This window comes from Triturus cristatus, chromosome 6 (assembly GCF_964204655.1).
Source record: "Triturus cristatus chromosome 6, aTriCri1.1, whole genome shotgun sequence".
In the NCBI taxonomy this organism is placed as follows: Eukaryota; Metazoa; Chordata; class Amphibia; order Caudata; family Salamandridae; genus Triturus; species Triturus cristatus.
Window position 1 is genome coordinate 118,589,987 of NC_140589.1, and position 12,063 is coordinate 118,602,049.

At 48.0% G+C, this 12,063-nt stretch overlaps 1 protein-coding gene across 3 annotated transcripts in view; it reads right to left on the reverse strand.

The window, feature by feature from the left end:
- The window catches only part of LOC146816485 (exportin-5-like), an 819,517-nt gene that overhangs the window by 288,567 nt on the left and 518,887 nt on the right, over positions 1 to 12,063 (reverse strand). For all 3 annotated transcript variants that reach the window (XM_085610334.1, XM_085610332.1, XM_085610333.1), the window contains exon 25: positions 6,872 to 6,918. In XM_085610334.1, the coding sequence (XP_085466460.1) occupies positions 6,872 to 6,918 (47 nt within the window). The remainder of the gene's footprint in view (positions 1 to 6,871; positions 6,919 to 12,063) is intronic.

The window sequence follows — 12,063 nt, forward strand, 5'->3', positions numbered from 1 at the left end:
AGAACCCGGCAATATTGAGCTGCTGATCTGGCACCACTCGCGGTGTTGGGGGCAGCGGGCAGCACAAAGACCAGGAGACGTTTCTCCCGCAACACAAACTGAGACAGGGCCTGCTCATCTGTATCGGCCTCAAGGACGCTGCAACCCCCGAGTTTCGCGGTCATGGAGGTCGGGCCAGGCCGGGGTCACATACCAGGCTGAGAGGTAAAGAGAAGCTACTATACTGGGAGACGGTTCTCCAGAGCACCTGGTTTTAATGAGCTTAATAGGCTGGCATACAACTTCTCCAATATTGATACAGGCCCAGAAGTAATTGGGCTAGCAGGGCCTACCGCTTCAGCCGTGGCAGCAGGCGAGAGTGGGCCTGGCAGAAGGAGCATTGTGGCTAAGGGGGACTCGTAGCTCCCTAACTAAGAGGCTCCCCTCCTGCATGCTTTAACCAAAACTAGCGGCCTTGGCGGGACTCGCTTCTCCTGAAGTTCAACAATCTCCAAGGCCTCTCTGGGCTTAGAGACTGGTCTACCCAACAAGCGGCAGATACTTTTAGTCCTGGAATCATCAAGCTGCACTCTATACATAATTGGAGACGCTAAATCGCAGGGTGTAGTCACTAGATTCCCTTGGGGCCAAGCACCTACACCCGCAAGGCACTAGGACCCACATAGCACATTAGTGTCTCAAAGATATCTGCCAGAGCTACAGTGACCCCCGCAAGGTAACCATCTTTTCCACTCTTAATAGGCCAGAGGACTAATACGTCTGGAAGGACAAAGAAAGGGAGTTCAATTAAAGATATACTGACACGCGTCCCTGAAGGAGACAGTAAAGGCCCCCACAAGCCGCGCTACAGCGCCATCAGAGGAAGACACAGAGGTTCCGGTTAGGCACCCTTATTTGGAAGCCTCGTCTCCCCCCCCCCCCCCCCCCGAGAGAAGACCTCATGTCAGTGAAGAAAGACCTCACATCCAAGCTCTAATCAGTCCATGCGCATTTAACAGATATTGGAGACAGATTAGACGGACTGGAATGCCGAGAGTTCTCAAGAGATGAGGAAATAGAACAGAGATTATCCGCCTCTCTGAGCACCATCTGGGTCTTCAAGGGCACGCAGAGGTCGTTGAAAACCGCTCTAGACGTAACAATATTAGAATTTGGGAGGCTCCCTGGGATGCAGAAGGACGAAACATTAAAGCTTATGTCCAGGAACTTTTCGCAGAAATACTGGGCAACACCCCAGCGGCAGACATACGTTAAGAACGTACGCATAGGCAGATGGTCTTCGGGAGCTCCCCGCTCTTTGGATATTTTGACCCATCTCAGCAGTTTCCCCTCTCTAAAGTGGCTCGTTCCTCAGCTCCGGTGGCCTTCAGAGGGCACACACTTCACCTATACCAGGACCTAGCAGTTTCGACCCTGCAGAAATGGCAGGAATTCCGCCCAGTCATGAACCATCTAAGAGACAAGAACATTACCTACTTTTGGGGCCACCCGTTCAGGCAAATTTTCCATTGACCGGATCGACTCTACCAAACACACTCGCTAAAGGAAGCATGTGACCTGCTACAAAGAGCCACAAGATGGGGACCAGGCATGATCACAACTTCATACACTCAAGACGGGGGACCGACTGTGATGGCGGCAGGTGCCGACGGGGTATAGCTCTATGGGCCCTGATCCGGCCACGATGGCCTCAGAGAGGAAAGCACTTCTGGACACGCTGATGGAGGGTACCACATCCAACGAGCCCTCCTGAGAAATAATAGAGATACTTTGGGTTTGCAGGGGTTGTGGGGGGCCGGCGTGGGAGGGAGACTGATCCTTCAAGGCTACAGGGACTGGACTCTTGTCTTTCTCCCACTACAGGGACTTGGATGTTATTCAGTTACATTTTGGGGTTTGTTAGGGGGTGTCAGCAATTTCAGCCACACATATGTTTGTTAAAAAAGGGTGCTCAGAAAAGCAGATATAATGTCCATCATTGTGCTTGGGGGGAACTCGGGAGGGGACCGGTATGAGGGCTGAGGGAGGGTGGATGTTCTGATTAGAATGGCAGCCTTGAGAGTGATAACCCTTTATGTGAAGGGCTTGAATAACCCTGTAAAGAGGAAGGCAATCTTGTCTTATTTAGAACGTTCTCAGGCTGACATATGCTTATTATAAGAGACATTTACTGCGTAAAGACTGGCCTAGAATTCACTCACGAGCCTTCCCACAGCAATTCTACTAATCTCTTTCACACAAGTCAGCAGGGGTGGCGCTTTTATTCTCGCACTCGTTTCAAGGTAAAGTAGGACCTAAGGTGGCCGAGATTAAGGGCCGCCTTTTGGGGTACCATATCCATATAGGTCCCCTCTCTATCATAGTGGGGACAATATACGCCCCGGAACATTTTCTAAGGGGAGCGGTGGCCGAAATTATGTCCACTCAGGACCGATGGGTGGTCATGGGCGGGAATCTCAATTTAGTATTCCACAATTACCTCGAAATGTCGACACACAGACAGGGTTTGGCAGTAGCACTGGGACCAGATGGCTACAAGAGATGGGTTTAAAAGACCTATGGCGTGCCTTTCATCACACAGTTAGGGGATATACTTTTTACTCGCATGCCCACAAGTCCTCTGCGAGGCTAGACCACTTTTTAGGCTCTTGGGAAGTCAAAATTGCAACTAAGTTCACTATCTGACCACTCAGTGGTCCGAATGGACCTCGATATTCCATAAGGGATCCAAATTCCACCCTTGTGGTGGTTGAGGGGCTCTGCTTCACAGGCCAGCAGCCATCTCACAGAAAGATAAGGAATAAGAAATTACCTACAAGTTAACGATAATGCCGAGACACCCATATCTACAATCTGGGATGCCCTGAAGGCAGTGAAAAGGAGAGAATTTTTGGCTTATTCAGCAGCAGATAATATCTTGAGGAGGACAAAACGTTCACAACTAGAGCAACAAGTTCAAGAACTTGAACAAATAACCACCGCACTTGGGCCCCTAGAGTCGGGCGACAATTGGAAACTGCCAGGAAAGTTAGCTGGGTTGGATTTGGGTAATACAGAGTATTCTATACTCAGACTTAAGAATGCCTTCTATGTTGGTAGCAATAAATGTGCTTTGCTGTGATTGCTCGCTAACCAACTTAAAGGCCAGCGACAAGCTAACACCGCAGACACGATCTTAGCTAACGAGGGAACTACGATCCCGGGGGACGAAGCGATAGCATCTTGCTTCGCAACATTCTACAGTAAGCTTTACGCCGCTCTGGACCTCCCTTCTCGGGGATTTGAGTCATATTTCACCGGGCAGGGATTGCTCACCTAAAGGATGATCAAGCAATGACGCTAGATGCCCCTATCAGAATAGAGGAGGTAATCTCCGCGATCACCAGGCTGAAACCCTACAAATCCCTGGGCCCCAATGGATACACGGCATCTTTTCATAAAACATTTTGCTCCAAGTTGGTGCCATTTCTCACCTGACTGTTTAATTTTATCTCTAATCTGTCAACTTTTCCCCCTTCCATGATGGAGGCATCTGTCGTGGTTATGCCCAAACATGGAAAGGATAGGCGAAAGTGCGAGTCGTATAGCCCTATATCGCTTTTAAACAGACGCTAAGCTTTTTACCGGGTTTCTCGCAGCCCGACTATCTCCACACATCTCTAGCTTAGTGGACCCAGATCAATCTGGCTTTATCCCTAATAGACAGTGTCCAGATAACACCAAAAGGATACTACATCTTGTGGATAAGGTTCCCCGCTCCCCACACAAATCCATGCTTTTCTCCATAGATGCGGAAAAAGCATTTGACCGTGTCCATTGGCCCTATTTATCTGCTGTCCCAAAACTCTTTGGCTGTGGGGAGCAGTTTTGTGCTTGGGTTTAAAGAAGCTATGGCAGCCCGTGTGCAAGGGTTTGGGTTAACGGCAGAACATCTCCACGTTTACCCATCAGACGGGGTACTCGCCAGGAATGTCCTTTGTCGCCCCTACTTTTCGCGCTGTACATAGAGCCATTCGCCCAAAGGATTAGGGAAAACCCCGAGATTAGGGGAATTCAATTTGGGGGTGAAGAACATCTAATAACGTTGTATGCGGACGAGGTCATTGCCTCACTTGTTAATCCTAAACAGAGCCTCCCCAGTTTTTTTTTTTAGCAGAAGTGAGATTATTTGGGTCAGGGTTCCAGATTAACCTCTCTAAATCACAGGCGCTAAGCCTTACTGTCTCCCAGGTTACGCAAGACCACTTAACCCGCCTACTTGGCATCCGTTGGGCTAGAGACACTGTCCCTTACCTGGGTATTCAGCTAGCGCGGACCATAGAAGAGGCGATTTCCCTCAACTACCGTAACCTCATCACACGAGTGAAAACAGAACGTGCGCAATGGCAACTATATCCACTCACATGAATGGTTTGAATAGCTGCGCTTAAGATGACGGTCCTCCCATATATATTGCACATCTTCCAGACGCTACCCCTGTGGCCCCCACCTGGGACACTCCAGACTCTTCAGAGCTCATTTCAGAGCTTCATATGGGCAGGCCGACGCCCTTGGATGAAGAGAGAGAGAACACTGTGATCCCCATCAGGGGGTGGCTTGGGGTGCCCCATGCATTCTCCGCTACTTCCACACCACTCAGCTCTGATATATAGTGGAGTGGAGCCGTCAGAGTCTGAAAAGGGTTGGCTGTTCATGGACAGGGCCCTTGCTAAAACATCCCTCTCGAAAATTCCCTTTCTGAGTAAGCCTCAGTGCCCTGAAAACGTCTGTCGGTGGTCACCTCGCCCACCCTAAGAGTATGGGACACAGTGGTGACTGGTAAGGGATTCTCTACGTTCGCCTTCAGTCCAGTGGTGGAGAACCGGGATTTCACACCAGGATTGGATATCGCTACTTATAAAGAGTGCCAAAGAGATGGACAACGTACAATATGCCACTTCTTTGATGAAAACTGCCCCATTCCATTTGATGTTCTACACACAGAGGGGGGTCCAGGAGACGGAGCGATTAAGGTATACGTCATTGGGCGATGGAAGCAACTACGAGGGAGGCGGCTCAGCGACACCTCACTAAGTTTGAGAAATGGCTCCTAAGGAGACAGAAAGGCACCTTATCTTGGAACTATACACCTTGCTTTCAAAGACTCATCGCGACCTAGGTAATCCGGCACAAAAGAGATGGGAGAGAGAGATAGGCAGGCAACTCACTACCAAGGAATGAGAAGATATATACTATCGAGCAAGGCACACAGCTTCCAACGTGGCCAGTAGGGAAACAGCAACAAAAATTGCCACATACTGGTATCTAACACCTGTGCGTCTCCATAGAGAAAAAGCTGAGAAAACAAAGCTGCTGGAGAGGTTGCAATAACCCTGGGACACGGCTTCATATCCTCTGGGAATGGCCCAAATCAGTTTTGGACTGACATCCTGACAGACATATACATATCTTGACACTCGACTGCCTAGGTTCCCGGCATACATTGTGCTGTGCCTTCCTAATCCGCTACATTTCCGCTCAAATCTAGGAGAGGACGATACATAGCTCTAGGGGCAGCACATCAATCCATACTGGAACACTGGGGCACGGACAGAGCCCCTACAAGACTGAATTGGTTGCATTGCCTGTGGCACCTCCTGGGTATGGAAAGGCTATCTCTCACACTTACCCAACAAGGCGACTCTTACAACGAAATCTGGAAGCCTTTCAATGCACTCTTGTCACAAGATGTCCGAGATATCTAAGACTCTTAAGATTAACCACATCAACTCTGCACAACGCTGCCCCCCAGCACACGTAAGATACAAACGACCCTCTGGAAGGGGTTGGGTGGGAAAGGGAGGGAGGGGGGGGTGTCTTATTTCTAGTTCAATCTGCTTGTTTTCTTGTCTATTCTCTCCTATTGATTAAAATGCTGGGCTGGACAAAACCGAATGTTGATGCTCCTACAGCTGCTCTGATGATTGTCTTAACCCAGACAACAATAATAGAACAAATCTAAACACACTTTTTTTTGTCGGTACATTGTTATACTTTTTTTTCCAACGCAAAATAACCAACCAAGCAAACAACCTACTCGTTGGAACAAAGGTAGTGAACAGGAGACCCAAGCCTATGTATAGAGTCTAAATGATATAGAGGGCTGACATATTCAGTCAACCTATATGAAAGAGAACACCAAATACAGGAATCCTGAAACTCTTAGCAGCTGACATACTATGCTACAAAACCACCCTGAATGAGAAGCAATAATTATTATTTTATAGGACAAACCACGCCAGGAGAGAAAAAAGGCGGGCCGTGGGAAGTTGAAACACAAAGAATATAAGCAAGCTTTAAGAGGAGCAGCTAGAGAAGCACCAGTGGAAAAAGAAAACAAAAAATAGTATGAGACTTAGAAGAATCATTAATGAATGAAATGGGGATAGGAGAATTTTCAAACAAGAAACAAAGTGGCAGCAAATAACACAGAATGAGAACCTAAAACAAAAATCTAATTTCACTTTCCCAACAAGTATATATTTAAATAAAACAAAAAAAACCTTAATCTGACCTTTACGTTTTTTGTATTCTAGTCTCACCACCTACAGCTAAGTTGTGGCTGGTAGTCTGGACCATACTTATTTGCAACACTATCTCGATATTCGAGATTTTTTTTTATCAGTGCTGTATTCTGAAAGGTAGAAGGCAAAGAAAAGAAAACACATGACTGCACAAGAAGGCAAAGCATAAAAGACAGTAGTGAAGCTTCAATTGCCTTGGGCTGAGCCTCAAAATGCAAACATGCATTCAGTAACTTGGGTAGCCAGATGAGGGTGGCTTGAGCATACCGACCACAGCACACAACAAGGCACTCATGTTGTACTTTTACCTCAGCATGTTCCTTTGGTTGATGATCTGCCACTTCTGAGTCAGCCTCTGCAAACAATGAAAAAACAGAAAGCCACATGTCAAATGATCAAAATATAAAACGTTTGCCTTATTTAAATGCACCTTTGTTACCACTGAAAATAGAGGCAATGGTGTGTTTGCAACTAACAGACCAATACTATACTACTGGAATTTTTTTTTGAAGTAATGTTACAATGGCTTTCAGTATAGGGATTAGTGTGTGCGAGACAATATTTTTGAACAGGAATATTATACTTAATTTTGTAAATTGGGAGTAAACCGTCTGGCATGCACATCAGCAACCTCTTAATTCTATACGACGTTCGTCCAAGAACAAAACAATCTTGAGCACATCAGCTCTAATCTCATTATCACTATTGATCCCACCCTGTTGGCACAGCGCATTGAACTCAATCCCTTCTGGACTGGTTTATTTTCTTGAGTCAATTCCCTCCTTTAGCATGGTTGTGAAACCTACCCAAATCAAATGTTCTATCCCATACCTCAGTGTTGCTCAACAATACTTCATATAAAACTTTGGACCCCACTAAACCAGCTTAGCTCAATCATTTCCTGATCATTTTTTTCTTATCCACACAAACTATCACTATAGCTCAAATCAAAACAGAATATGTGCAGGGAATGCCTGGTATTGAAAACCTGAGTGTTTTAGCCACTTACTTTCTTCATTCATCCACCTATCTCCAACTACAGCAATCCTTTCTTTGAAATATAGCAACTCCACCATCAAGGCCATCATTAATGATCTCATTCCTCTCTCTATAGGATTGTTGAACACAGTTTTCATGTAGTCTCAGATTCACGAGAGACGCTCGAATAGAAGACCCAATACAAAAGACATTCTGATAGAAGATTAAGAATGACCAAGCCTGCTCTCTTGTTTAGCAAAAGGCACACAATTGATGGATGGAATGCAGAACAAATCAAAACATTCACCCCCAGTCAAGAGATCTGGGTTAAATCCATCATTCTTTTGCTCACCATGCCACCACCAGACCTGGCCATATGCAAATCAGTCTTGACCCTGTGCCTCATGGGAACAGTCCAGCCCGAACTGCCAAGTCAGGTCTTTCCTGGACCGGAAACAAGGGTGTTGTTATGGCAATAGACAACAAAGCGTTTCCACTTGGTGGCGTAGCACGCTCTAGTGGTAGGTCGCATAGCTTCTCTGATGACGTTCTTACAGTCAGGGGGAAGATTTAAGTACCCGAGTTCTAAGATTTCAGGAGCCAGATCGCAAGGTTGAGCTGAGCTGGGTCCGGGTGTCTGATCTCTCCATGGTTCTGGGTTAAGAGATGTGGAAAGAGGTGTAGTTTTTGGAGCGGTACTACGAAAGTTCCATCAGTGTGGTGTACCACGGTTGTCTGGCCCACGTTGGAGCTACTAGGATTAGTGTGAGGGAGTATTGTTGTAGTTTGCGTACCACTAAGGGAATGAGTGGGAGAGGCGGAAAAGCGTACGCAAATCTGCCTGACCAGTTCATCCATATCGCATTTCCTTTGGAGAATGGGTGTGGGTATCTGGCGGCGAAGCTTGGGCATTTGGCGTTTTCGTGGGTGGCGAAGAGATCTATCTGTGGATGTCCCCACATTTGAAAGTATGGGTGAAGAACTTGCGGGTGAAGCTCCCACTCGTGGATCTGTTGTGTCTGTCTGCTGAGCAGATCCGCCAGAGTGTTTTGGACTCCTGGGACATGCTGAGCTAGGAGAAAGATTTTCTGGGGTATGGCCCATCTCCATATGCTCTGAGCTAGTTGAGAGAGCTGTGGAGAGTGTGTGATGCATGGCTGCCATGTTTCTGTGCGTATCAGGACTGCCTTGCCTGAAATCTGTGTTTGAAAAGATTTTAGAGCTAAGAAGATTGATAGTAACTCCAGATGGTTGATATCGACTAACTTTTGTTGAGGTGTCCATTTGCCCTTCATGGTGAGATGTAATAGATGAGCCCCACAGCCGGAGAGAGATGCGTCTGTTGTTAGCACTATCTGTGGAGCCGGGTCCAGGAACGGTCGACCTTTGGAAAGGTTTGTGGTGGTCCACCACTGCAGAGAGCGATGGGTACGACTGTCTACCAACACCAGATCTGTTAATTGATCCTGGGCCTGGTTCCACTGACGTGCCAAGCACTCTTGAAGAGGACGCATCTGGAGTCTTGCGTGAGGTACTATGAATATGCAAGAGGCCATCATCCCTATTAGTTGCATAAACACTCGAGCTGGAAGGAAGTGCTGTGCTATGAATTTTGTACGTAGAGCTTGAATGCTTGCAATCCTGGCAGGATTGGGATAAGCTAGCGCTCTTGAGGTGTCTATGGTGGCACCGAGGTATTGTTTTATGTAGGATGGTTGTAGATGGGACTTCTCGTGGTGTACCGTGAAGCCCAGTTGATGAAGTAGCTGGATAGTGGTGGACGTGTGTTGTACACACTGATTGTATGACCTGGCTTTTATCATCCAGTTGTCTAGATATGGGAAGACGTGAATTTGTTGTCTTCGTAAATGTGCTGCCACCACTGCTAGGCACTTGGTGAATACCCTTGGCGCTGTTGCGACTCCGAACGGGAGCACTTTGAATTGGTAGTGTTGTCCGTCCACTACAAATCTGAGGTACTTTCTGTGAGAGTTGTGTACTGGAATGTGAAAATAAGCGTCTTTCAAGTCCAGAGTGGTGAGGAAGTCGTTTTGGGAGAGGAGCGGAAGTACCTGCTGAAGCGTTACCATGTGAAAATGGTCTGAGTGTATGTATGTGTTTAGGGGTCGGAGATCTAGGATGGGCCGTAGAGTCTCGTCCCTTTTTGGTATGAGAAAATATAGGGAGTAGACTCCCATATTTTGTTGGTTGGTAGGGACGTATTCTATTGCCTGATTTTGTAGGAGGGAGGTTACCTCCTGCTTTAGTAACCGTAGATGTTCTTGTGACATTGGTCGTTGCCGGTTGGGGGGGTAGATATTAGTTCTAGGCAGTATCCTGAACGAATTATTTGTGTTACCCATTTGTCTGAGGTGATGGTAGCCCAGACGGGAAGGAAATTTTGGAGTCTGCCCCCGACCAGAGTGGGATGGTCTGGGGGGAGCGGGGGAAAGTCATTGGGTAGGCGGTGTGGCAGAGCGGGCGGTGTTGGTTTTGCCTCTGCCTTTGTTATTGTTACCCCTGTAGCCGCTTCTTTGATAACCCCTTGTAAAGGTGGTCTGAGTAGGGGATTTGTATGACGTGGACGCTGTGTCTGAGGAGTAGCCTCTGGATGTACTCCAAAAGGAAGAGCGGCGAAAGGAGCGTCTGGGAGGGTGTGACTGCAAGGCTCTCATGGATTTTGCCGTATCAGTATCTTTTTTCATTTTTTCTAGGGCCTCATCGACCTTTGGGTCAAATAGATGTTCTTGGTCAAAGGGATGGTTAAGGATGGAGGCTTGTACCTCAGGTTTAAACCCTGATATCCTTAGCCAAGCATGGCGACGGAGGAGGACGCTGGTATTGATGGCCCTGGAGGCTGTGTCTGCTGCATCTAGGCCGCAACGTAAGGTATTGGTAATAGTTTTTCCCACCTGAATTAGTTTGTTGGCCCTAGCTTTTTATTTTTCAGGGAGATGGTGCATTATGCTTTCAAACTCATCATAATGAGCCCTGTCGTCTCAGGCCAGTAGCGCTTAAGTATTGGCGATACGCCATATATTGGCCGCTTGGGATGCAGTACGCTTGCCTGATGCGTCTAGTAATTTTGATTCTTTGTCAGGTGGTGGTGCTTCGCCTGACGCTTGAGAGTTTGCCCTTTTTACGTGCCACCGCACCAGATAATCTAGTGGCGCTGGCCCTCTAATGTAGGACGGATCTGTGGGGGCAGATTTGTATTTTTTTCGATGCGCGGGTTAATGACCCTGGCTCTAACTGGGTCCTTAAAAACCTCTGGCGCATGCTTTACCACTCCTTTGAGCATAAGCAATATGGAGGTGGACCTAAGTGTGGTGTCGAATGTGTCGAGGAGGAAATCTTCCTCCTCAGGGTCGGTGTGTAAATCCACCCCGTGATAGTGTGCTGCCCTTTGCAGTAGGTGGTTGAATCCCAACGAGTCTTCTGGTGGAGAGGGTCTGGAAGGGTAAAGATCGTCCTGTGGGACCTTAGGGATATTATAATCGTCCCATGGGCCTGGGGATCCTGTAGGGGTGGGGTCCCCTGTGGGTAGGTCCTGGGGCACATCCCCTATGTCATCATATGGGTCCCCCTGATCATCATCGTCTGGAGACGGGGTCAGAGAACGATGAGGTTGAGGTTGCATACCTTGTGAAGATCGGTGTGGGGAAATTTAGACCCACATCGCGGGCACTTTTTAAATGGAGTCCTTTCCATGAGCCAGGACCGGAGCTTGGGTAGGCCCGAAGGCCGCCGTCAACGACTGGAACCGAAGGTCTGTGCCGATAAGAAGGCACGTCGAGTGGGGAGATCGTGATCGAAACAATACCGCGATTTGGGGTGAGGATTGCGCGTCGATCGTCGAACTGGAAGCTGTTCGGAACCGGAGCGCGAAGATTGCATCCGAGCCCGATGGCGGAAAAAAACAATCTGAGGATGGAGCTGAAGCCCATGCACAGTATGATCCAAAGGACGAGTCACCGATCTCGTGACTTCCAAAGACTTTCCAAGAGGAAAAACAAACTGCAAACATCCGGGCCCAACACCAGATGGCGATCTACGCACAAGTGTGTAATCTGCAGCTCATATGCCTCGAACATTTAACCCCTTGTGTGCCCCGCCCTTTCCACGCCCTGTGCCGGGCGTTTCATTAGCGGGCGGGGCTCATGACGAGATAGTCTCGTCATGAGCACAGCGCAACCGCGGCCCATGACGAGACCATCTCGTCATGGGCACTCAAGGGGTTAATTTAAACAAAAGTTTGTGAAGAAGATTTTCCGTATGCAGTGACAGTATCCCAGACCTTGGTAGATGGAGTTGGCCATAGAGGTACTTGCAAACGTATTTCCGGATCCCCTTTAGGGCTTAAGGTGCTAGGTGGGTCAGGGTCCCAAGAACCACCAGCAGTTTGGGTTTACCTGCCCTGGAGTGCCCAGGTGCAGAGGTGCTAGACAGGTTAGTAGCCTTGTGCGCCACACTGTTGGCAAGGAAAGGGGGCCACCAAGAAACAGGCTGGAAAGGGGGACTT